Source organism: Acipenser ruthenus, chromosome 11 (genome assembly GCF_902713425.1).
Source record: "Acipenser ruthenus chromosome 11, fAciRut3.2 maternal haplotype, whole genome shotgun sequence".
Classification (NCBI taxonomy): Eukaryota; Metazoa; Chordata; class Actinopteri; order Acipenseriformes; family Acipenseridae; genus Acipenser; species Acipenser ruthenus.
This window is the reverse complement of record NC_081199.1, coordinates 15,742,018-15,769,064: the sequence shown is the minus strand read 5'-3', so window position 1 is coordinate 15,769,064 and position 27,047 is coordinate 15,742,018. Positions and strand designations below refer to the sequence as shown.

Sequence of the window (27,047 nt, the reverse complement as noted above, 5' to 3'; positions counted from 1 at the left end):
GTGTTTCATGAGTATTGACACAACTGTTCCAACATTTTCTTGAATTCAGGCCGCTGCAAAACATACTTTCTGTGTTCCTTGCTCTGTTTATAGGAGTGCTGGGTACAGTTTGTTCAATTGCAACCTCTTGTTGAATTCAGCTGTGGTCAATAAAGTGAACGAGGCCTGTTTTCCTTGCCACGAGAGAACAGGAGAGGAGTAGACCTGCATTCTTGTGGAAGTACCTCATGAAACCCACCAAGTATTCTCTTTCTTTTAAACTGAGACTGTTTCCAATAACAAATAATGTTTGTCATATATTTTTAACTTTTATTGTGCTGCCCCCAATGCCAAATGTGAACAGAAATAGAAGTTAAAGAATATTAAATAACCAATGTTTCCGATTAATAGTTCTCTTGTAGATTGTATCAGTATGCTATGATATTTGGTTATAAAATGGCATGGACGGTTTCTGTAACCTAAAGTAGGACATTTCTCATTGTAGTCTCACGCTGCAGTTTGTCTATTGATGTAATTTGAAGGAGAGGAAAGGAAATATCCCCTTGCATGGGCAATTGATTTCAAAAGAGAACACTTCATTTTACCAATTTATTATCTGCAGTATATACAATACATTTATATCACTTAACAATGTACAAGAACTGTATTATTGTACACCTTAAACACTGTAAACTAGTAATCTTTTTCAATTAAATAAAATATAAACACCAAAGCAATTACAATTGTTTCATTTGTATTATATTTGCACACTTGGGGCATTACATTGACTTCACATTTGATGAATTGACGTATGATATCTTCCAAACTAGTGACCTGTTACACAAATCAACAGTATTGCAATTCCGATACAAAAGTCTGAAATTACACATAATAAATCTTTGTAAAAGATCCAATAAAATAACAAGAATTCAATAAATAGAGCAATAGTGAGATTTACAGTGCTAGCAGAATTGAGAGTATATACATTGCATAATCCATGTGAACTGTGCTTTACTTACAATTGAGTATGATTGGTAAATAATCACTAAAATTATGCACTATATAACAACAACAACAACAACAACAACAACAACAACAACAACAATAATAATAATAATAATAATAATAATAATAATAATAATAATAATACAGTAAAACAAAATACAAATGGCATAAAGATCGTTTCCCCAATCATTTCATATTGTTTTCTTCAAGTGTATGTCATCAAAGGATGTCATGAAGCCCTTCACTCCAGGTGCATGGTGAGGTGGGAGCAGTCCTGCATGTCTTCTATGTTCTCCACGGCATCAATGATGGCCTCCACTCTCTCTCCTGGCAGGACTGCCCCAGCGTTGGCCCGGAACTTTTTCAGCAGACTGTCACGACTCAGTGGCTTCCTCCAGTGTCCATAAAAGGTGTCGCAACGACCCTTCAAGACATCGCCCGTTGTGAGGGTCACCAGCACCTCTGCGTACATCTTATTGAAATTGGCAGGGTTGTCCTGGGGGTGCTCGACCTGTACTCTGCTCAGGAGGCTGAGCAGCTCAGGACGGTCCAGGAAGGCTGGGCTGAAGGATTGGACACTGACCTCGCCGTCCAGCAGAGCAGTGCAGGCGTTGAACTGGAAGGAGTGTCGGGCCTGGTGCTCGGATTCAGGGAAGGGCCGGTTGATATATTTGGAGAGGGGGATTCTCAGTAGGATGTTCTGGATCATAGAGGGGTGGAACCCCCCTACGGTGTTGACCAAAAGCTCCCGTGCTGAGCACGCTGCGTCTGCCACCCAGTGCATCCCCAGGTGTGCAGGGAAGCGCTTGAAGGCTATGTCCTGGTCCTCTAGCAGGAAGCGGGGATCCTGTTCCACCGGGGAGGGCAGTGCCTGAGGCAGGTAGTCGTTGTAGAAGGCGCTAAAGCCAGCGCAGCCTGGGGTCGAGTCCAGGATCAGTGTGCTGGCCTCCAGGCCCCGGGATGCCAGCAGTGCCGCCTCCAGACCAAGCCGGGCTGCGTTCCCAATATGAAGAGGCTTGGATTGAGTGGCAGCGTTGGCCATGGGAGCCCCTGCCAGCGAAGCAGCAATCGCCAAGGCGTTTGAGCACTGCAAGCGATCCAGGGAAAGCAGATGGGAGCAGGCAGCAGCACTACCCAGAGGGCCCACTACAGTCGGGGGATGGAACCTGAAGGGAGAAACACTGGCATGACCATCCTGGTAACTGAGAGAGTATTTTACATTATATATGCTTTTAATGGTTTTAAAATTCTGATTTAAAAACAACCTCGGGTAGACAAACGTTTCTTATCATGCCTTCTAAGAAAACATTTTATTTTACTAGGAAAGTGTAATAATAATTTCCAATAAAAACAACATAATCACTGTGAGGCTAAAAAAAAAACAATGAAAAACAGATTAAGATTTGCCTTCAAATTCAAACACTGTCTCATTCATGCTGGAAGACTATTGGCACACTTCCTCCTTGGCAGCACTACAGTATTGTGCCAAGTTTGTTCGGCAGCAGTCTCCTCACCTGTTGGGGATGTTTTGGGCTTCGTTGGAGAACCTCATGAGCCGACCCTGAATCTCAATGCCCACGTTGAAAGCTAGCAGGAGGTCCATCCCACTGGGCTTGGCGTTGCCAGGTAACATCTGAGCAATAGCGGGCAGGGCAGGAAGGACTGCCCCTGAGGGGTGGGTGGCTGGGTGCCAGGTATCATCGAAATCCATTGAATGGACCTGTAAAGAAGAACATGCGGGCACAGTAAGCACCTAGTACAGTGTGATCTCCACTGACATTCCTGACTGTGAGGAAGCCTGGCAGTGCCCCATCTTTCTACAAAAGAAACTCAAGGACATGAATACAAACCTGAGCTTTCACTTTTCAAAAAAAAAAAGAAAAAGAACAGGATAAATGGAATGTGTCCTGAATACAGTCACTCCCTGATGGGCAAATATCCAGTATAATTAACAAATAAAATTATTTAAGTATTATATTTACACAATTAAGGCATTACATTGGTTTTTAATTTTCTGCATTATGAAAATGTTTAGCCTCAGATCTCAGAAGTTTTTCTCCTTTGACTTTCTCATAGAACTACTCCTTAATCATCTGCTAAGTAACCTGTAAAGTGCTCTTGTTTGCTTTTCTCAAACAATTACTTAAAACTAGAGATAAAACAAACGTTTTAAACTATTTTATGTTGAAATAATAACACATCATCTCTTACAAGATCTATTGATTTGTGTACTGTATATACTGATAGTAAATATTGGCAAACCAGCCTCTGTTCATGATAATTTTATGTTTGGATTATTTTGTGCTTATATCATTTTAAATTTTAAATTAATAAATACATTTACATTTACATTGTCTTTTTTTGTTAAGCGTATCATTTTGGAATGCTGTATTTCAAGAGGTGTTTTCATGGAAATTAGTTGCAGGAAGTGTAATGAGGAAATGATCAGCCACAGACACGAGCTGCAGAGCTCGTCAGCTGCTAGAATGTGCTCATTTCATGGACTACATTTTTACAATTTGAAAGGGCTGAGCACTGTGTAAACAAACCTGACATTAAAACATGCCAGCCAACAAATACACTGACTTACCGCTACTCCATTTACAAAGGCTGCCAGACTTGGAGAGAGTCTTGTGTGCCTTCGACCAAAGACTGAACTGATATAATCTGGAGCATACATTTGCTGCAAAGAGAGTTAATCACAGATCATTATAGGGTCTCAACGTTCTTGGAAACAAGATGGAAACAAGCAAGTTAAATTCTTGATTATCATCACCCTGGTTTGACAATGCAAACCTCAATTGGAATGGTGACTGTTCAAAGAAACTTTTCAAAAATGGGGTAAGTACTGAAGGAATGGTTGATATTAAAATTGTACAGCCAGGGCCCACTTCTTTGGCCATCATTTTAGGACAGCATTGTTACCTTTGGGGCCACTAAGGTCAGCAGCCTGTGTGCCCTCTGTACCATAGCCTAGTGTAAGCCTCAGCTGAAGGATTACCTGGCAGTGCTGCAGAGCCAGCTCGAAGACATGGGAGCTGCTTCCCAGCAGCCCCACCCCGATGCTGTCCAGGATCATCCTCTTACTGCGGTGCAGCACAGTGTCTGACAGCTGGCCCGGGTGCACCAAGTGGATGAACCGTCCAAAACTGCTGGTGATTGTCTCCTCTGGGGCAGGCCTTTCTTGCACTGCAGGACAACAAACAGCAGGTCAGTCTCTGCCTGTGCTTCACTTTAGTATCCAGAGCATCAACTCTACAATAATGGACTAAAATAACAACACTTAAAGACAACTGGGTCCATTCAATTGGTGATGGTATGAAATCCTTAAAATTGACATTATTTACACAGTTTTTTTTTTAAAATTAAATAGCTTTTTAAAAAATGTTTACCTTCAACTGCAGATTTATGTAGAAGTCGCAGGCAGGAAAAGTGCCTCGAGGTTCTCTGAAACTAATTTAAAAAGGGAAAAAAAATTAAATAAAATCAATATGATATATGACAGAAAATAATACTACGACTACTACTACTACTACTACTACTACTACTACTACTACTACTAATAATAATAATAATAATAATAATAATAATAATAATAATAATAATAATAGTAAAATACAAAATAAAAATGCATACATTTCTAAGAGTTTCAATGTAATAATTACCTTGAGTGCTGAGAGCATGATGGTGTTCAGTAGATTGCTGTGTAACAACAAAGTTCTGTCACTGAGCTGATATTTTGCTGTGATTCCATCCTCTCTTTATATTCTTTCATATCTGGATGCCGATCTTCCTCCAGGTTCCAAAACCCCTCCTTCTTTTAGTGAAACTATTCAACTAATTGGGGGGATTTTTCTAATGTGACCAGGAAATGGGTTATGTAATGACCAAGAAGAGGTCTGGAATGTTGGGGAATAACCCTCTTTCTGTTCTGGGAGGACACTTACTGAGAACTTGGCACTGGGAGACTCCTCCCCTGCTTGAGAGACAGGTTCTATAAAAAATAAACTCTCACCAGAGTTTGGCCAGGTACTGTAATACCAATCTTGTTTCATATTTTTACAGTTAGACAAATGCTTGTTTGATTAAATAGAAACTATTTAAATGTATTTTGTTTAATATAAATTCTGTTATATAGTGTGTGATCATTTTTTGTATTATTAAAAATACCAACTGTATTTTAGTTAACTAGTAGAAATGTAGATGATTATAAAACATATATATCAGATACTGCATGCATTGGGGGCGCCCATCCTCATGAGTGTGATAATAATTATTATCACATACCATACAGTATATAATAAAAGAAACACAAAGACTGGGCAGAATATTTCCTTTACAAACACTAAAGATAAGTAGATCAAATTGGCAAGCTTTTTCATAAACCAGTATAATTAATTTATTACGTTTTTATGTGAACAAACAGTTAAGTTTACAAAGTATATATACAGGGTGGGTAATATATTTCATTCAAAAAATATATATCATTATAATAATTTGCAATAAATCACATAATAGGATTCATAGAATATCTACCTGGTTATCTGACATATGCTTTCATGAGGCACCATACTATATTGAACTATACTGTACTGAACAAGTATGCTTAAGACTTAAATAAAATGCCTCTGTCATAAACTGGCACTGTGGAAAATATGTTGTGTTTTTGAAAAGACCACTTAGTTCAGTTTACTACTGACACAGATTATATTACCCACAATTTAATAAAAAACATGTATTTATTTATTTATTTATTTGTTTGTTTGTTTGTTTGTTTGTTTGTTTGTTTTTTATGTAGTTTGTGTATATGTATATACAAATAATGGGGCGGATATCCCTTTTTTCTCTTAGTACATGGTTATGCAGTTTCATTTGTATGCTTTATGGTGCATTAAGTTGGTACTGGTATTGCTAACTGTTCCTTGGCTGGCAGGCAGACAGATCACTGATAGCTAGATTCAGGAATTTCCTCATGCATGTCGACACTCCTGGGTGTTTTGTTCAAGCCTTTTCTTCTTGTGTATCAGCCATGCTTGTTTAAGGAAATAGTTTGACTCTGATTTTGCGATCAGCTGTACAGTGTTTACCATAAAAATCAGTCATATGTGCATATGAACTCCAAATCACTTTAAAGGAAAAGCAGAAAATAAACATTCGGGTGTATCCATTTTAATTGTTTATCTGGGCAGTACCAGATATCTAAATGGAACAACATTTCTCGGGTTTGTTGTTGCTGAAAGATGCTGAGCTCCAGTCGAGCTGACAGGCTGTGATTGGCTGATTTGGCAGTTGTGGGTACAGACTGGTTGCTTTCATTGGTACAAAGTATTGATTGGCTGTTTGTGGTGGATAATACAATAAATGTGTACCAGTTGTGTCTTTGTTTGGTATTTGCTGTCCAATAGAACTGAGCTTTCATTACGGCAAATCAAAATGAAAAGCCGGCTCTTGCACTGATTGAGTTTAAGTTTGATTCACAGTTGATGCTGTGACATTCCAGTGGGCACCTAATTCATGATTTTCTTAGTTGGGAATGTCTTGCTTTTAAAATTAGTAAAATAATGTCTTTATTTTGTAGGTGTGTTACTTGGCATTTCTACTGATTTTGCTGGTGGATTCACAGCTGGGGCTGTAGCTTGCTTGGTACTTAATGGCTTCCTAATGCTTATAGGTAAGTCATTTTTTTAACGGAATCTGATCTTCGTCTAACATTTAGGGGTTTGTTTAGTTGGAGTGAAAAGAAAAGTGTCAGAGTAAATGGATGGAAAATATAAATGTGTGTTGGTGTGTTTTTTCCTCTCTTTCCCAAGGTGCCTATGTAAATGTTGTGCTGCTGTTGCTGACTCTTGTCATGGAGGTGATTGTGGTGTGTTTCCTGCTCTCCACACTGGACAGACTGCCTTACCAACTGGAAAGTAAGAGCCTCCCCTTCTCCTTCCCCAAAGTCAAACCTGGAGCAAAGATTAACAGCAACTTGTTATTTAAACAATTTGAATTAGGATGGCAGACATCTATCACCCGAACACCATACATAATGGCTAATAATATGAAAACATATTCTGTGTTTGGATTGGCAATCAAACGGGTTAAGTTCTTGAGTAAATGTTTTCCTTAGACTAGAGTATTCATCTTTGGCTTTTGATTGAACAGAACTCAACAGATCCTAGACTTTTGGCTCACCCACAGTTCACACATGGCAATCTCTCCTGTTTCTCCCCAATGTTACCATTGTTGGGTCCGATGTCTGTTTTGTTACACACATGCACTACCTCTATGGAGCCTGCCTGTAGACTCCAGTACATTTTCTTTCCAAGGATGGTGATAAAACTAAGTTGGTTTTCCATTACAGTTGTGATGCTGGCCATCTTCTCTTTGATCTGTTTGTATGGTACTCTGGCCTCCCTTGGAAATTCCATCTTCACAAAGGAGCTGCTGCCTCTCGGGCCCCCACTGCTGAAAGTAAAGTTGTCATCCAGCTATATTGGAATTAGTTTTAAAATAATGTTTGTTTTTTTTTCAAAATAATATGAAATAAAGATTTTTAATAGATCCTTAAACTCATGTATGTCCACGAAGCCTTTGAATTCCCAGTGGTCACTACAAAAGTGCTGAAGTGGATTGTTGCAGATTTGAGCATGCTTTTAAATACACTCTTTCTTATAGGCTACACAGGAAAAAGCTGACAAATCTCCCCCTCCTCCTCCTTGTTCCATCACCACCTCAAGAAAGACCAGTGGGCTGCTGAGCATCTCAAAACTCTTGGATGCCGGTGGGGTCTGTGGTGTTCCCACCGATAACGCATTGGCAGCATCCTGCAAACACCCACAGGCAATAGAGAAGATCTACAATATCAAGGTATGGACTGGAGTAGGTATGTGTTTGTTTGTCTGTGCTGTGCAGAATAAGCACTCAAGAGTTCTTTTGCATGGAGGCAGGAGTAGAGTCACTTTCCAGAGCCATGCTCTCAGCTCACACATCTGTCCCTCTTTCAGGATCGCCCACACGAGAAGCCCATCTGTATCTGCATCTCCAACCTGGAGCAGCTGTCGACTGCCAAGCCCCCCTTCAGCCACCTGCTCTGGGAGTTCATGAGGAACGTCTACCCAGGAGGCATCAGCTGCATTGTCAAGAAGGGCGAGTGGCTCAATAGACTAGGTGAGTTCAGACAGGCTCTTCCATCTAAAGGAAATGATCTCTGCCACCGTACAGGCAGTTAGGTCAGCTGCCGTTTGTATGTATATAGGATTTTACCCAGTACGTTTCTGTTATTTAGTTGTATTACTGATATTACTGGCAAATGGAAAAAAAAAACTTAAGTGTAATATGAACTATTTAAACACCTGTTAATTTAATGAAAGTACTTTAAAACTCCTGTTGAATGTTTAGTTGTATGTTTCTAGTTTTGTAACATAAATAGATGTTTTTGTCCTTCCGAAAATTGGAATGTATAATTTAGAGAAAAAAGCAAGGTCTGTGTTTCAAATCCTGGCAGTCATCACTGCATTGGTCTAATAGTTTATGGGTGTTATGGCAATGTCAGTGTAAAACCACAGGTGACTTCACTCTCCCTTTTATAGCACTGCTACATCTGTTGACTCTTTTACTCATATGGAAGGATATCATTTGTTTCCTTTAAGAAAAACCAAAAACCTGTGTGAGTTTAGTTTGTAAGAGAGGCTCTGTCCAAAGACCCACACTCACAGCATTCTCTTGGTTCTGGTTTAGGAGTCGGGCCAGCCTATGACAGAGTGGAGACTAAAGAAAGCATCCCTGACCACACAGTGACCGCCCATCTGTGCAATATGACTGGACCACTGGCCATCACTTCAGCCAATCCAAGTGGAGAGCCTGATAGCACACACCATGACATGGTGATAACGTAAGTATTTGTGCTGTGTGCTAATGACCAGGTGACAGTCACACCAGCAGCCGTTAAGGAAGAGTCATTTCTATTCTAATTGTTTTATGTTCATGAAACTGTAACAATATATATATATATATATATATATATATATATATATATATATATATATATATATATATATATATACAGACGTGCTCAAATTTGTTGGTACCCTTACAGCTCATTGAAATAATGCTTCATTCCTCCTGAAAAGTGATGAAATTAAAAGCTATTTTATCATGTATACTTGCATGCCTTTGGTATGTCATAGAATAAAGCAAAGAAGCTGTGAAAAGAGATGAATTATTGCTTATTCTACAAAAATATTCTAAAATGGCCTGGACACATTTGTTGGTACCCCTTAGAAAATATAATAAGTAATTGGATTATAGTGATATTTCAAACTAATTAGTTTCTTTAATTAGTATCACACATGTCTCCAATCTTGTAATCAGTCATTCAGCCTATTTAAATGGAGAAAAGAAGTCACTGTGCTGTTTGGTATCATTGTGTGCACCACACTGAACATGGACCAGAGAAAGCAAAAGAGAGAGTTGTCTGAGGAGATCAGAAAGAAAATAACAGACAAGCATAGTAAAGGTAAAGGCTACAAGACTATCTCCAAGCAGCTTGATGTTCCTGTGACAACAGTTGCAAATATTATTAAGAAGTTTAAGGTCCATGGAACTGTAGCCAACCTCCCTGGGCGCGGCCGCAAGAGGAAAATCGACCCCAGATTGAACAGAAGGATAGTGCGAATGGTAGAAAAAGAACCAAGGATAACTGCCAAAGAGATACAAGCTGAACTCCAAGGTGAAGATACGTCAGTTTCTGATCGCACCATCCGTCGCTTTTTGAGCGAAAGTGGGCTCCATGGAAGAAGACCCAGGAGGACTCCACTTTTGAAAGAAAAACATAAAAAAACCAGACTGGAATTTGCTAAAATGCATATTGACAAGCCACAATCCTTCTGGGAGAATGTCCTTTGGACAGATGAGTCAAAACTGGAGCTTTTTGGCAAGTCACATCAGCTCTATGTTCACAGACGAAAAAATGAAGCTTTCAAAGAAAAGAACACCATACCTACAGTGAAACATGGAGGAGGCTCGGTTATGTTTTGGGGCTGCTTTGCTGAGCCTGGCACAGGGTGCCTTGAATCTGTGCATGGCACAATGAAATCTCAAGACTATCAAGGCATTCTGGAGCAAAACGTACTGCCCAGTGTCAGAAAGCTCTGTCTCAGTCGCAGGTCATGGGTCCTCCAACAGGATAATGACCCAAAACACACAGCTAAAAGCACCCAAGAATGGATAAGAACAAAACATTGGACTATTCTGAAGTGGCCTTCTATGAGTCCTGATCTGAATCCTATCGAACATCTATGGAAAGAGCTGAAACTTGCAGTCTGGAGAAGGCACCCATCAAACCTGAGACAGCTGGAGCAGTTTGCTCAGGAAGAGTGGGCCAAACTACCTGTTAACAGGTGCAGAAGTCTCATTGAGAGCTACAGAAAACGTTTGATTGCAGTGATTGCCTCTAAAGGTTGTGCAACAAAATATTAGGTTAGCGGTCCCATCATTTTTGTCCATGCCATTTTCATTTGTTTTATTATTTACAATATTATGTTGAATGGGGGGATCCCAAGAAGGCGACCAAAGAGCTGTGTTGTGCAGTCTTTGGACGGAAAACTCTAGCAACACACAGCTTGACAGGGAAGACTTCTAATGCTTTTAGAAGCAAAGAAGCCAAACCATCACTGGATCCAGAACTGCAGACATCATTCGTGAGTTAAACCTTTTTTTTTTTCTTTAACTGTTTGTAGTTTGCTTACTTTTATTTACAGAGAAATCACACGGCACTTTTGTAATTATGTTTAATATAAAATTCATATGAGCATCTTAACTTGTGCTTCAATGTGAAAATGTTATTAAAAAACCTAAGATATAATTGATACAAATCATACAAAATTAATGTGTTTGAATTAAATTAAAAAAGTCCTATTTCCAAAACTGAATGAAAACAAATATATGACTTTGCCCAAGAACTTCCACTTTGCCATGTGCTGATTTATTATTATTATTTATTTATTTATTTATTTATTTATTTATTTATTTATTTTTTTGCAGATTTCATAAATGCAAAAACGGGAATGGAAAAAAAAAATAATCAGACAAGCCATCTCTCAAAAATGTAGTGATGAAGAAAACATATCAAAAAGGAAACTGAGTTCTGAACATTAAATTAATAAAAAAAATATATTAATAACACACTTTTTGCAGGATTTTATTTTGTGTTTTCTGTGCGTGTTTAAATGAAGTTCTCCAGAAAATCTGTTTGCAAATAACATTAGAAATGAGTCAACTGTTGCAATGTATACTTTTGCTCTGAAGATGTGTAATACTGTTTGAGAGAACCTAAGGAATGATATTAGTATTATTGTTTTTATTATTATTATTATTATTATTATTATTATTATTATTATTATTATTATTATTATTAATTAAAGAAAATCCAATAGGAATCTTGATAGAAATCAAAAAAGAAATCCTGTTGGAATCCCATAGAAAAAACCCAGTAAGAAATCCAGTAGAAAAATCCAATAAGGAATCCAATTAGAATTCAGTAGAAAAGCCTATAGGAATCCTATTGGAATCAGTAGAAAATCCGATAGAAATCCTATTGGAATCCAGTAGAATTCCTATAGGAATCCTATTGGAATCCAGTAGAAAATCCTATAGGAATCCAGTAGAAAATCATATTCGAATCCAGTAGATTTCCTATAAGAATCCTATTGGAATCAAGTAGAAAATCCTATAGGAATCATATTAGAATCCATTAAAAAATCCTACTGGAATCCACTAGAAAATCCTACTGGAAAGGTTCCAAAACCCTATAGGATTTTTCTATGGGATTTCCTAATGGATTTTTTGACGGGCATTTACTCCTGAAATGAAGATTTCAAATTTTACAGTCCACATTTGTGAATAATGTATATATTAATAAAGTAAATAAACATTTTGTGTGTGCATATTGATGGTAAATTATAATACAATTTGTGTATGTGATGTACTTTATGTAATATATTTGTTATAGGTTTGTATTTATAAACTAATAAAACAAATCAAATAATTTGGTGAATCTTACCCCTGAATGCTATTTGCTATGATTGTCTCAAAATCCTGGATATACAAAAACTGGTCAAGCAATTAAATGCAAGTATAGGCATTAGAAAAACATGGTCAGGTGTTCAAAATTATATTTGTCCGGGGTGACATTTCTGTTTTGTATCTGCTGTGAATTTCCGTCCCTAAACATGTACTGTTTTATTTCATAAGACATTTTTAATACTGTGTATACATGTTGTGGCAGAGTGTCCCGCCCCTATTTATTATTATTTGTATTTTTGTTTGCGGCACGGATAAAAGCGCAGCGTCTTTTATTATATTTAAAAACCCCGTGAGGATGCATGGCTGATCAGCTACTGATTATTTAACTAGCTGACAGTCATGCATCCTTACCAAACACGTGCAGACTCTGGCCGAGGGATAATAAGATAATTAACTACTAGTTAATCCCTCGGCCAGAGTATATAAACCTGCAGCTCTCTGCACTCGAAGTTGAGTGTAGAGGAGAGTACGGGAGAGCGGAGAGAGAAAGAGTGCAAGGAGAATAAGACAGTTAAAAACAATTGCTAAAACGTGCTGGAGTATCCAGCACGACACTTACTTGTTTGTTTGTTTATTCGTTTGGCCCTCGCGCCTTTTTGTTTTGTTGTTTGTTTAAATGTTTTTTTTTTTTTGTTTATTAATAAATACGCTGAGTGCAATAGCATTCAGCTTCACCCGCCCATCCACTGTTTTGGTGTCAGCTACTTCCTGGTCCGTGACGTCATCCACCTCACCACTGCGAGCCAAACTGTCACATATGGTGTCCTGCGTGGGACAAACAACGCCTCCAACAGCCGGACCAGGAACAGCAAAGGAAGTTTTTTTTTGTGTTCGTTTTTTCAAATAGGGTTTTTTTGTGTTTGAAAAAAAAAAAAAAAAAAAAAAAAATGGATAATGTTGATGCATACATGAAGAAGTGGCATGAGCATCAGAGGGAGTTAAAGGAAGGAGGGGCTACGTGGTGCCTCGCCTGCCTGGAGTATGGGCACCTCCCTGAGGTGTGCCCATATGAAGACCCCCTCTTTGTGCAGGCCTTTGATCGAGGTGAGGTGGAGACTGCAGAGGAGTGGATCCACCTGAAGGCCATACCATCACCGCAGGTGGATCAGGAAACCTGCCTCACCTGCCTCAAAGGGGAGGAGTGGTGCTTTGCCGTCGGCAAGGTCGGGCACAAACCACCCGACCAACCCCCTCCATGGCAGGAAGTGGAACTGCTGGTCCCGAAGAAGGGAAGGAGGGGCGGTGCCAAGAAGGCGAAGAAACAGGCTATAGCACCCGGAAGGGGGGAGCCCGAGCACCCAGCGCCCAGAAGGGTGGAGCGCGAGCACCCATCGCCCAGAAGGGGGGAGCCCGTGCATCCATCACCCAGAGGGGGGGAGCCCGTGCATCCATCGCCCAGAGGGGGGGAGCCCGTGCATCCATCGCCCAGAGGGGGGGGGCCGTGCATCCATCGCCCAGAGGAGAGGAGCCATTGCTGCTGTCTCTAACGCCAGAGGGTGAGGAGCCCTCGCCGCTGTCTCCAGCACCAGGAGCAGAGCAGCGGGAGCTGCCTCTGCCTCCGCCACCTCCACCGCCGGGAGCAGAGCAGCAGGAGCTGCCTCTGCCTCCGCCACCTCCACCGCCGGGAGCAGAGCAGCAGGAGCTGCCTCTGTCTCCACCACCACCGGGAACAGAGCAGCAGGAGCTGCCTCTGTCTCCACAACCACCGGGAACAGAGCAGCAGGAGCTGTCTCTGTCTCCACCACCGCCAGGAGCAGAGCAGCAGGAGCTGCCTCTGCCTCCGCCACCTCCACCAGCAGAGGGTGAATGCCTGCTGGTTCCGCCTTAGCCGCCGTGGGAGGACTGCTTGCCCCTCCCACCTCCACCAGCAGAGGGTGAATGCCTGCTGGTTCTGCCTCAACCGCCGTGGGAGGACTGCTTGCCCCTCCCACCTCCACCACCAGAGGGTGAATGCCTGCTGGTTCCGCCTCAGCCGCCGTGGGAGGACTGCTTGCCCCTCCCACCTCCACCAGCAGAGGGTGAATACCTGCTGGTTCCATATCCACCGTCATGGGAAGGACTGCTCCTGCCCTGCCTCGCACCACCCAGGGATGCCTGCCTCGCTTCGCCCAAGGATGCCTGCCTCGCTTCGCCCAAGGATGCCTGCCTCGCTTCGCCCAAGGATGCCTGCCTCGCATCGCCTGGGGCTGCCTGTTGCTCCTCATCACCTGGGGCTGCCTGTTGCTCCACATCGCCTGGAGAGCCACCAGCTACAGGGAACGAGGGAGAAGTGGAGCTCCCGCTGCCGCCTCCATGGCCAGGGGCTCCCCTCCCGAGTTCACCTCCCGAGGGTCCGCTGCCATTGCCTGCCGAAGGTCTGCAGCTGCTACCTTCGCCTCCCAAGGGTCCTGTTTTGCCTGGGGTCACTACCAGTCCTGCCATGCGGCAGGAAATACTGTGGCTGGAGCCCCATGAAGGGCAGCTGCCGGCCACGAAGAAGGGGGGGGGGGGGTCAGAATACCAGCTCCCCCAGCCGCACTTTCGCGGCAGGAAATACTGTGGCTGGAGCCCCATGAAGGGGAGCTGCCGGCCACGGAAAAGGGGGGGGAGGTCAGGAGACCAGCTCCCCCAGCCGCACTTTCGCGGCAGGAAATACTGTGGCTGGAGCCCCGTGAAGGGCAGCTGCCAGCCATGAAGAAGGGGGGGGAGGTCAGGAGACCAGCTTCCCCTGCAGCAATTTCGCTGCAGGAGAAAGGGTGGCCGGAGCCCCACGGAGGGGAGCGGCCGGCCATGAAGAAGGGGGGGCAGGTCTGGAGACCACCCCCAAAAATTTTTTGGCCAGAGGAGCTGGCCTGTGCGCGGGCCATTGGAACGCTACGGCTGTTTGGGTGGGAGGAGGACATCCCACCGTGGCCGCCACCTTTGGCCCGTTGCTGCCCCTGTTCCTGCGCCGGGACTGCTAACCGGGACTTTAGGGAATAAGGGGGGAGGTGGCCGAAAAGGCCATGTGTGCTGCGCACAAGGGGGGGCATGTGTGGCGGAGTGTCCCGCCCCTATTTATTATTATTTGTATTTTTGTTTGCGGCGCAGATAAAAGCACAGCGTCTTTTATTATATTTAAAAACCCCGTGAGGATGCATGGCTGATCAGCTACTGATTATTTAACTAGCTGACAGTCATGCATCCTTACCAAACGCGTGCAGACTCTGGCCGAGGGATAATAAGATAATTAACTACTAGTTAATCCCTCGGCCAGTGTATATAAACCTGCAGCTCTCTGCACTCGAAGTTGAGTGTAGAGGAGAGTATGGGAGAGCGGAGAGAGAAAGAGCGTGAGGAGAATAAGACAGTTAAAAACAATTGCTAAAACGTGCTGGAGTATCCAGCACGACACTTACTTGTTTGTTTGTTTATTCGTTTGGCCCTCGCGCCTTTTTGTTTTGTTGTTTGTTTAAATATTTTATTTTTGTTTTGTTTATTAATAAATACGCTGAGTGCAATAGCATTCAGCTTCACCCACCCATCCACTGTTTTGGTGTCAGTTACTTCCTGGTCCGTGACGTCATCCACCTCACCACTGCGAGCCAAACTGTCACAATGTATATAGATATTTTTTCTATTCTTATAAAGTATACTATGTCTAGGAAGAAGTGACTGGATTTTGAATCTGTAAATAATCCTTGTTAAAACTGTATAAAGTGTTCAATGTCTTATAATTACAACATTCATTCTGTGATTGTCCTTATCAATGATCATCAATAAAGTATAATTAAGACTCGAATGACTAATACTTGAAACTTAACAAGACTACATTTATTTAATTTCCAAAGCACAACTTACATGTATTAAACTTCCATTACATTTAGTTGCAGCATCCAACAGCAGATTTAAGATAATAGCCAGGTTACCTGTTTTCTGCTGGGAGGTGGTGGTATATGACTCCTTCAGATGGCGGATTGGAAATCTGGAGGTGCTGGAATCATCTTGGGATGTCTCACTACCCTTATATCTACACTACCGGTCAAAAGTTTTAGAACACCTCCATTTTTCAAGTTTTTATTGAAATTTACGCAGTTTAATGTCTCAATGTACTCTGAAATTAAAGCATAGAACAAATAAACAATTGGAGATAAAAAAGAAATAATGGAATCGTTTTGTTTAACAAAATTTCACCTACATTTTTGACTCATCAAAGTAGCCACCTTTTGCAGATATAACAGCCGAACACACTGGTGGCATTCTTTCTACAATGGAAATCAAATATTGTTTGGAAAGTTCTTCCCAACACTGTTGCAGAAGTTCCCACAAATGTGTTGCACTTGTAGGTTGCTTTGCTTTCACCCTTCTGTCCAGTTCATCCCAAACCAGCTCGATGGGGTTTAAGTCTGGAGACTGTGCTGGCCATTTCATGATTAGAAGCCTACCGTCATGTTCTTTTCTTATAAGGTCGTTCTGACATAGCCTGGAGGTATGTTTTGGGTCATTATCTTGCTGTAGGATGAACCCCTGATCAACTAGGCGTATACCAGAGGGTATTGCATGGCGCTGCAAAATGCTGTGGTAACAGTTTTGGTTGAGGGTGCCACTCACTCTGTGCAAGTTGCCGACTCTGGATCCAGCAAAAGAGCCCCAAACCATCACGCTTCCTCCTCCATGTTTGACAGTTGGTGTCACACACCGAGGAACCATCCTTTCGCCTACTGGACGGCGTACAAAAACCCTTCGTGATGAACCGAAGATTTCAAATTTTGATTCATCGGTCCATAAGACCTTCTTCCAGTCTTCAGTAGTCCACTGGCGGTGCTTCATGGCCCAGGCAAGCCTCTTTTTCTTATATATATATATATATACTGTATATGTGTGTGTGTCTGTGTGTGTGTGTGTGTGCTTGCGTGCGTCCGTGCGTGTGTGTGTTAGTATGAAGAATTATGAATTGCCTCAAATGATAAATGTTTGCACTCATTATACACACTGAACAGTCAGTGCTAACTCTATATTTAAAGTGAACTTGACAATTGAACTGATAGTGGATGTAAACTGTACTGTCTTCCTGTAGGATGAGGCACTGCATGAAACATTCCTCTCCATTTCTGAAATACATTAACCAATAATAAGATATGAAATACATTAACGAATAGAAAGCAGAACTCATCCACTTGACATGCGCCTTCCAGCCCCCTGAAACAATCATTACTAAATGGTTTAACCCAAGCTTAGGCTATTACAGCAGCAGCACTACAGAACATGGGACAGGGCCTTCTGTTCATCGCTGCTACTGCATTAATCTTTGCTATGCATTTACTTATTCACACATTTAGCGCGTTTTTATTTTATTGTCGTCAGAAAGTACATTGAAATCATCGATATATTCATTTATTTTCATGATGCAGCGCGGAAGACTCGGTGACTCAGTCTCCAATCAAACTGAAAGTTGTTGAAGGACACGCGTTGAATCTAAACTGTGGCTATGATACAGCGTCTTCAACCCCGTACCTCTTCTGGTATATTCAACAACTGACTGGATCTCCTAAGAATATGATTCGTAGAGTTTTACAGGTAACAAGGATAATGCTGATGGATACGGAAAAAGATGTGACGCCACTCTCAACACAACTTCCCAAACCGTCCCTTTAACAATCCAGCAGACAGAGCTGTGTGACTCTGCCGTGTACTGCTGTGCGCTGAGGCCCACAGTGACAATGAACAAATGCAGAGCCTAACAAACACACAGCAGACAGAGGCCAAGGGGCGCCAGCTCGACTGCTTGATTAACTACACGAGATAACCAGACTTAATAAAGAAGGTTTAAAAGTAAATCAGAATCAACAACAGTGCCCTCCCCCCATACATCAGCTATTACCAGCGTCCCGAATCAGAATGAACAACACTGCCCTCCCCCCGTACATCAGCTATTACCAGCGTCCGGAATCAGAATCATCAACACTGCCCTCCACCCGTACATCAGCTATTACCAGCGTCCCGAATCAGAATGAACAACACTGCCCTCCCCCGTACATCAGCTATTACCAGCGTCCCGAATGAGAATGAACAACACTGCCCTCCCCCGTACATCAGCTATTACCAGCGTCCCGAATGAGAATGAACAACACTGCCCTCCCCTGTACATCAGCTATTACCAGCGTCCCTAATCAGAATGAACAACACTGATTGCTTGTGGGGTTGTTTGGGTGTGTGGGGTTGGCTGGGTGGGTGGGTAGATATTCATCAACTGCCTTTCCCCAAGTTAAACGTTTTTTCTGGGTTTTGTCCCACTTGAGATCTTAATAACCCAATTGAACAAATTACCCAACTGAACGAAGTATTTAACAATTGATCCAATTGAACACACTTTATCCCTGAAATCTTTGCAATCATCAACTGTAAAGCACATTGAACATCAATAAATAAATGTCTAGCTGAGGAATATGATCAATAAAATGAATTGACATCTTAAGCTGTAATGAAAACGAGAAGACCCTGCGGCTCTCGATACAGCTACACTGCGGTCTGGCGTTTCTGTCACACAGTGAATTCCAGAACGGTACTAGCATCTCTTGCTGTTCTAGCGGAGCTGTCCACAAGTGGATGGTTCTGAAAGCATTCCAAACGTTACTGGATCTCCCCTGAACATATTGGGGAGCACCATGAAGTAGGAAAGACTAAAGGGATCAATTATGTATTGCTCATTTAAATTGCAGCATGACACACGCTATTACGCACTGACATATTCAGATATGCGTAATAAACCAAGAATCAGAATATACTGGAAAAATGCGGCCATTTTACAATACTTTTTTTTCAGTTGTACTTGCTGTTGAAATAAGTCCAAGCACCAATATCGTATACCATGATTTAATAACAGAAAAATAAATAAATAAATTATTAGCTGACATTTTCCTTTAGCAAGAATGCAAAACTACCGTGACGAAACTGTCACTTAGAAGAACATGTACAGTGCCTTGCGAAAGTATTCGGCCCCCTTGAACTTTGCGACCTTTTGCCACATTTCAGGCTTCAAACATAAAGATATGAAACTGTAATTTTTTGTGAAGAATCAACAACAAGTGGGACACAATCATGAAGTGGAACGAAATTTATTGGATATTTCAAACTTTTTTAACAAATAAAAAACTGAAAAATTGGGCGTGCAAAATTATTCAGCCCCCTTAAGTTAATACTTTGTAGCGCCACCTTTTGCTGCGATTACAGCTGTAAGTCGCTTGGGGTATGTCTCTATCAGTTTTGCACATCGAGAGACTGAAATTTTTGCCCATTCCTCCTTGCAAAACAGCTCGAGCTCAGTGAGGTTGGATGGAGAGCATTTGTGAACAGCAGTTTTCAGTTCTTTCCACAGATTCTCGATTGGATTCAGGTCTGGACTTTGACTTGGCCATTCTAACACCTGGATATGTTTATTTGTGAACCATTCCATTGTAGATTTTGCTTTATGTTTTGGATTATTGTCTTGTTGGAAGACAAATCTCCGTCCCAGTCTCAGGTCTTTTGCAGACTCCATCAGGTTTTCTTCCAGAATGGTCCTGTATTTGGCTCCATCCATCTTCCCATCAATTTTAACCATCTTCCCTGTCCCTGCTGAAGAAAAGCAGGCCCAAACTATGATGCTGCCACCACCATGTTTGACAGTGGGGATGGTGTGTTCAGGGTGATGAGCTGTGTTGCTTTTACGCCAAACATAACGTTTTGCATTGTTGCCAAAAAGTTCGATTTTGGTTTCATCTGACCAGAGCACCTTCTTCCACATGTTTGGTGTGTCTCCCAGGTGGCTTGTGGCAAACTGTAAACGACACTTTTTATGGATATCTTTAAGAAATGGCTTTCTTCTTGCCACTCTTCCATAAAGGCCAGATTTGTGCAGTATACGACTGATTGTTGTCCTACGGACAGAGTCTCCCACCTCAGCTGTAGATCTCTGCAGTTCATCCAGAGTGATCATGGGCCTCTTGGCTGCATCTCTGATCAGTCTTCTCCTTGTATGAGCTGAAAGTTTAGAGGGACGGCCAGGTCTTGGTAGATTTGCAGTGGTCTGATACTCCTTCCATTTCAATATTATCGCTTGCACAGTGCTCCTTGGGATGTTTAAAGCTTGGGAAATCTTTTTGTATCCAAATCCGGCTTTGAACTTCTCCACAACAGTATCTCGGACCTGCCTGGTGTGTTCCTTGTTCTTCATGATGCTCTCTGCGCTTTAAACGGACCTCTGAGACTATCACAGTGCAGGTGCATTTATACGGAGACTTGATTACACACAGGTGGATTCTATTTATCATCATTAGTCATTTAGGTCAACATTGGATCATTCAGAGATCCTCACTGAACTTCTGGAGAGAGTTTGCTGCACTGAAAGTAAAGGGGCTGAATAATTTTGCACGCCCAATTTTTCAGTTTTTTATTTGTTAAAAAAGTTTGAAATATCCAATAAATTTCGTTCCACTTCATGATTGTGTCCCACTTGTTGTTGATTCTTCACAAAAAATTACAGTTTCATATCTTTATGTTTGAAGCCTGAAATGTGGCAAAAGGTCGCAAAGTTCAAGGGGGCCGAATACTTTCGCAAGGCACTGTATTAAAGTATTTCTTTTAGAACTGCTCTCTTTTCAAGTGCACTAATCGTGTTCTGCTCTAATAAATTATTATTTATTATTATTTATTTCTTAGCAGACGCCCTTATCCAGGGCGACTTACAATCGTAAGCAAATACATTTCAAGTGTTACAATACAAGTAATACAATAACAGCAAGAAATACAATAACTTTTGTTCAAGCAAAGTACAAGTGTGACAAACCACAATTCAATAATACAGCAGATAATAGTGGTAGTTACATCGGGATATGATTAAATACAAAGTACTACAGGTTAAACACTTGGCAGACTACAGTATTCTGAAGTACAGGATTAAATGCAGTAAAATAGGGGGCAGATAAGAGCAAAATAAAGCACATTTAAATGAAGGGTGATAGTGTCCCAGGATACAAACAGAGGAGTTCTACAGGTGCTGTTTGAAGAGGTGAGTCTTAAGGAGGCGCCGGAATGTGGTCAGGGACTGGGCAGTCCTGACATCTGTAGGAAGGTCATTCCACCACTGCGGAGCAAGGGTGGAGAAGGAGCGGGCTCTGGAGCCAGGGTTCGTAGCGGAGGTAGAGCTAGTCTTCTAGTGCAGGCGGAGCGGAGAGGTCGAGTGGGGGTGTAGGGAGAGATGAGGGTCTGGAGGTAGCTGGGTGCAGTCTGGTCAAGGCATCTGTAGGCTAGTACAAGAGTCTTGAACTGGATGCGAGCGGTGATCGGGAGCCAGTGGAGCGAGCGGAGTAGTGGAGTAGCGTGGGCGAAGCGAGGCAGAGAGAACACCAGGCGGGCAGCAGAGTTCTGGATGAGCTGGAGCGGACGGGTGGCGGACGCAGGGAGGCCAACCAGGAGGGAGTTGCAGTAGTCTAGGCGGAAGATTACCAGGGCCTGGACCAGGAGCTGGGTAGCATAGTTGGTGAGGAAGGGTCGGATTCTTCGGATGTTGCTCAGGAAGAATCGGCAAGTGCGTGCCAGAGTGGAGATGTGCTATGCTAAATACATAAATAACAGTTAGACTGTCTGTCTGAACTTACTATGAAATGAACGAAAAACAAATACAAATAGTGAACAGTGTAAAATGTCAGGTTACAGATGATGGAAGATTTTCCTAAGGGGGGCGCTAGTGTAACATCGATACGGGTTCTGATAAGCAGGTGAAATGACATCACATCATGCAGAAACTCCTGATGACAGTATAAGAGGTAACAAGGCACTCTGAGGGTTTAAATCTTCTGAAAAGAGTTCACTGCTGCATGATGCGGAACCATTGTGCTACGCTGTATAGCATGGCATATACACGGAGCATTCTCATTATCTGTGCTATAGTTTGTTTTGGTATGTGTGTATGTATGTGTGTGTGTATGTATGTATGTATGTATGTGTGTATGTATCTATTTGTTTATTATTGCTGTTTGTTTTGTGTGTTTGTTTTTAAAATATTTTTTCTTTATTTGTTTTCCAGAATGCAGAGCAGAAGACACGGTGACTCAGACTCCAGACAATATGAACGCTGCTGAAGGACAATCAGTTACACTCCACTGTAAATACAGTACTAGCAGTTCTTCGCCGTATCTATTCTGGTACATACAGTACCCGAATGATTTCCCGAGGTATGTGCTGAGAAGAGATACTTTTGGAGCACGAGAGAACGCTGATGAATTCAAAGGCAGATTTGATGCATTTCTCAACAAAACTCTAAAAACCGTCCCTTTAACAATCCAGCAGACAGAGCTGTGTGACTCTGCCGTGTATTACAGTGCGCTGAGGCCCACAGTGACAATGAGATATTGAAGAGCTTCACAAAAACACAGCACCCCGAGATACATGGAGACACTTTACATCAAAAGGAATATGAAAAATGGTTTTATATAGAAACACTTTTTTCTTTCGTTTTATTATCATTTTTATCATAAAGATCACATTTCACAATAATATATTTCTAACAGTTTTTACAAAAGATACTGTATCAGTAGAATTCCTTCCTGTGTGTTAGAGGATCTGTATTATGAGTTACACACACAAACACTTTGATATCAGAAGAAAAAAAATTAAACAAACTTTATTTTTTTATCTTGTTAGTGGTGAGTTCTTCCATTTTCATAGTAATATAAAATAAAAATATATAAATACATACATACATACATACATACAATACTAATCAATATAGTGCCAACATTGGCAAAATGACACAATTCAACAATTAAGCAAACAATCAAAAAGACTATCTCTAATGATCAAGATCAATTTGTTTTGCCTCTCCGTCATTCCGTTATCCTTTACTCGTTAACACCTTGATCAGTGTTTTCTTCTACAATACTGCTGTGAAACAAGTCACCTCTGATCATGAACATATAACAGTGTTTAAGAGGGAGTGCGTGTGTGTAACCGTGTTATGTGTGTTCACAAAGGAAATGATACGTCAGTCTCTATGACTATGACACAGCGGGGTGTGTACTGGAGCTTCATATGTTACCATGACACGAATATTCAGTTCAGTCCGTTAAAGAAGAGAAGCCACGACTGCAGAAGAACAACATGGAACAAAGACTGCGCGCACTGGTGCATGTTATTACACTGTTCTGCTGTTTAATAGGTAATCGTCTTTAATTAACCATTTATTTCACATACGTGTGTGTTTATTTATTAAAATATATTTAAAGACACGGTTTATAATGACACTTTTTCTTTCTTTCTTTCTTTCTTTGCTGCTGACCAACCACTGTACGCCATTGCTAAGCAAATCCAGTGGACTTGGCCAACCACCCTTGGAGAGGACCACTTTGAGATTAAACACACAACATTAAGCAAAGATGGTTAAGCAATGATAGAAGATTCCTGTCTGTCTTATGTACAAACCAGTAAGAACTGCAGCAACCTATATCTGCAGCAACAACATTAATGATGGACAAGGGCTCTAGTGCAGGCCGACATGGCAAGCTCTGGTACAGCAGATTACTTTACCAGAGCCAGCCATGTGATGAAGACCCGGGGTGCACACCAAGTCACAGCTGCAAGTATCCACACACTACTGCACCGAGCATATGCAGACAGACAGATGCTGTGTCCTTGGAAGAATGGTGTGCAATGTGAGCTTTCAAGCCTTTCAGACTGGGGCTGAAGGAAGGACACCACAGGGCAGCAACCACTGTGGACCACCCTTCCAGAAGCATCACAGTCATACTATGAACTCATTCACTGTGGGTGAAGGAAGGGATGCACTGGGCAATGGAAATGTGTCAAGGCTGCCCTCAAGTGCACTGCCCTCTGCTCCTGTTCTGGGGAATGTTAGTACTAAGCTAGTACAAAGATCATTTCTCAGACCTACCAGTTCCTCAGCTTGCTGCATCTAATAAGTATCTGTGTGGCATATAATGTTAAATTTGCAGATGACACACAAATAGAAGGAGTGGCAAACTCTGTTGTCATTCAAAATGATCTAGACAGCATTCAGAACTGGGCCAACACATGGCAAATGACATTTCATTGAGAAAAGTGTAAGGTACTGTACGCAGGCAATAAAAATGTGCATTATAAATATAATATGGGAGATACTGAAATTGAAGAAGGAATCTATGAAAAAGACCTTGGAGTTTATGTTGACTCAGAAATGTCTTCATCTAGACAATGTGGGGAAGCTATAAAAAAGGCCAACAAGATGCTCGGATATATTGTGAAAAGTGTTGAATTTAAATCAAGGGAAGTAATGTTAAAACTTTACAATGCATTAGTAAGACCTCACCTAGAATATTGTGTTCAGTTCTGGTCACCTCGTTACAAAAAGGATGTTGCTGCTCTAGAAAGAGTGCAAAGAAGAGCAGCCAGAATTATCTTGGGTTTAAAAGGCATGTCGTATGCAGACACCTAAAAGAATTCAATCTATTCAGTCTTGAACAAAGAGGACTACACGGTGATCTGATTCAAACATTCAAAATCCTAAAAGGTATAGACAATGTCGACCCAGGGGACTTTTTTGACCTGAAAAAAGAAACAAGGACCATGGGTCACAAATGGAGATTAGATAAAGGGGCATTCAGAACAGAAAATAGGAGGCACTTTTTTACACAGAGAATTGTGAGGGGCTGGAGCCAACTCCCCAGTAATGTTGTTGAAGCTGACACCCTGGGATGTTTCAAAGAGCTGCTTGATGATATTCTGGGATCAATAAGCTACTAACAACCAAACGAGCAAGATGGGCTGAATGGCCTCCTCACTTTTGTAAACTTTCTTATGTTCTTATGTTCTTTTGAAACAATCACCTCCATCCTCCGCATGTTTGTGAGAGGCACTGGAGGCACAGGGAAGAGTTTTCTCATTCAAACTGTCACAGCATGGGTGAGACAAAGCCTGTGAAAAGAAGTGGCAATCACAGCACTCACTGGAGTTGCAGCTCACAATATCAATGGGATGATGGGTCCCACCCCTATATATATATATATATATATATATATATATATATATATATATATATATATATGCACTGTTTTCTTATTATTTGTATTATTGCTTGCAGCGCGGATAAAAGCGCAGTGTATTTGTTATTGTTTTTGTGTTTTTAAAAACCTCATGAGGATGTGTGACTGATCAGCTAGTGATTTTTTTAGCTAGCTGACAGTCACGCATCCTTATTAAACTTGTGCAGACAGTGACCATCTCCCGAGTTAATTAATTGATTAATTTTTGCTAATTGGGAGATGGTCACTGTATATAAACCTGCAGCTCTCTACCCTCGAGGAGAGTGTACAGAGGAGAGTACGGGAGAGCGAGCAAGGAGAGCAAAAAAAAAACTTTTAATAACAACTGCTAAGCGTGCTGGTTTTCACCAGCACGATACTTATTTGTTTATTTGTTTGGCCCTTGTGCCTTTTTGTTTGATGTTTGTTTAAATCTTTTGTTTGTTTGTTCATTTAATAAAACAGCTGAGCGCCGTAGAGCTCAGTTTCACCACCGCAATCCATTGTTTGGTTTCTGTTTACTTTCTGATCCATGACATCATTACCCACACATCACTGCAACAACAGCTCGGCCACATATGGTGTCCTGCGTGGGACAAACAACGTCTCCAGGAGCCGGACCAGGAAAGAAAAGGGCGTTTTTTTGTTTGGTTTGTTTTTCAAATAGTGTTTTTGTGTTTGAAAAAAAAATAATTAAAAATAATGGAAGGCTGGAGCTGGAGAGACGGCTGTGGGGAACTGGAGGACCTCCTCGATGGTCTGGAGGACCAAAGCTGGTGCTTTGCTTGCGGGGTGTATGGGCACACGGTGGCAATCTGCCCCTTCCAGGATGAGGTAAGCTGCATCAGCAACAGCAACTGCAGCTACAGCAGGAGGAGGTCGGGGATGATGGCTGGGAGGATTATTTTACAAACCTCGTGGCGGAGTTATGCCCTGGATGTGGGGCATATGGGCACATGTTGGCCATATGCCCCACGCAATACGAAGAGTGGGAGCGCGAGCATCCAGCGCCCAGAAGGGGGGAGCCTGTGCGTCCAGCGCCCAGAAGGGGGGAGCCCGTGTGTCCAACGCCCAGAAGGGGGGAGCCCGTGCGTCCAGCGCCCAGAAGGGGGGAACGGGCAGCCACAGCCCAAGCGGGGAAGGCCCACAGGCCCAGAACCTAGGTCTCCAGCAGCAGAGGAAAAATACCTGCTGCCCCTGCCTCCGCCACCTGCACCACTTCCACCAGCAGGAGTAGAGCCTCAACCGCAGTGGGAGGACTGCTTGACCCTCCCACCCCCTCCAGCAGAGGGTGAATACCTGATGGTTCCGTCTCAACCGCAGTGGGACGACAGCTTACCGCTCCCACCTCCACCAGCAGAGGGTGAATACCTGCTGGTTCCATCTCAACCGCCGTGGGAGGACTACTTAACCCTCCCACCTCCACCAGCAGAGGGTGAATACCTGCTGGTTCCGTCTCAACCACAGTGGGAGGACAGCTTACCGCTCCCACCTCCACCAGCAGAGGGTGAACACCTGCTGGTTCTGTCTCCACCGCTGTGGGAAGGACTGCTCCTGCCTTGCCTCGCACCGCCCAAGGATGCCTGCCTCGCACCGTCCAAGGATGCCTGCCATGCATCGCCTGGGCTTGCCTGCTGCTCCGCATCGCCTGGGGTTGCCTGCTGCTCCGCATCGCCTGGGGTTGCCTGCTACTCTGCATTGCCTGGGGCTGCCTGTTGCTCCGCATCGCCTGTGGAGCCATCAGTTACAGGGTATGAGGGAGAAGTGGAGCTCCCGCTGCCGCCTCTATGGCCAGGGGCTCCCCTCCCGAGTTCGCCTCTGGAGGGTCCGCTGCTGCTGCTGCCGTTGCCTCCCGAGGGTCCGTCGCTGCTGCCGTCACCTCCCGATGGTCCGTCGCTGCTGCCGTCAAATAGGGTGCAAACTGATGCTTCATAAGAACATTGACATTGCCACTGGTCTCATCAATGGGGCAATAGAGAAGCT

At 42.6% G+C, this 27,047-nt stretch overlaps 1 protein-coding gene across 1 annotated transcript; it reads right to left on the bottom strand.

Annotated features, from left to right (window-relative positions):
- Positions 1-574: 574 nt before the first annotated feature.
- Positions 575-4,726, bottom strand: LOC117427043 (cis-aconitate decarboxylase-like). Its single transcript, XM_059033403.1, has 6 exons — positions 4,650-4,726; positions 4,377-4,437; positions 3,986-4,173; positions 3,575-3,667; positions 2,499-2,704; positions 575-2,150 (listed from the first exon to the last, which is right to left on the bottom strand). Exons 1-6 carry the CDS (start codon positions 4,665-4,667, stop codon positions 1,226-1,228), a joined length of 1,491 nt encoding a protein of 496 aa, XP_058889386.1. The 5' UTR covers positions 4,668-4,726; the 3' UTR covers positions 575-1,225.
- Positions 4,727-27,047: the final 22,321 nt, after the last annotated feature.

What these genes read in the sequence shown, in the direction of transcription:
- LOC117427043 (XM_059033403.1), bottom strand. An exon ending in ACATAAATCTGCAGTTGAAG is followed by an intron (nt 4,174 to 4,376) that starts GTAAACATTTTT and finishes GTTGTCCTGCAG; the next exon opens with TGCAAGAAAGGCCTGCCCCA. An exon ending in TGGCTCTGCAGCACTGCCAG is followed by an intron (nt 3,668 to 3,985) that starts GTAATCCTTCAG and finishes CTCTCTTTGCAG; the next exon opens with CAAATGTATGCTCCAGATTA.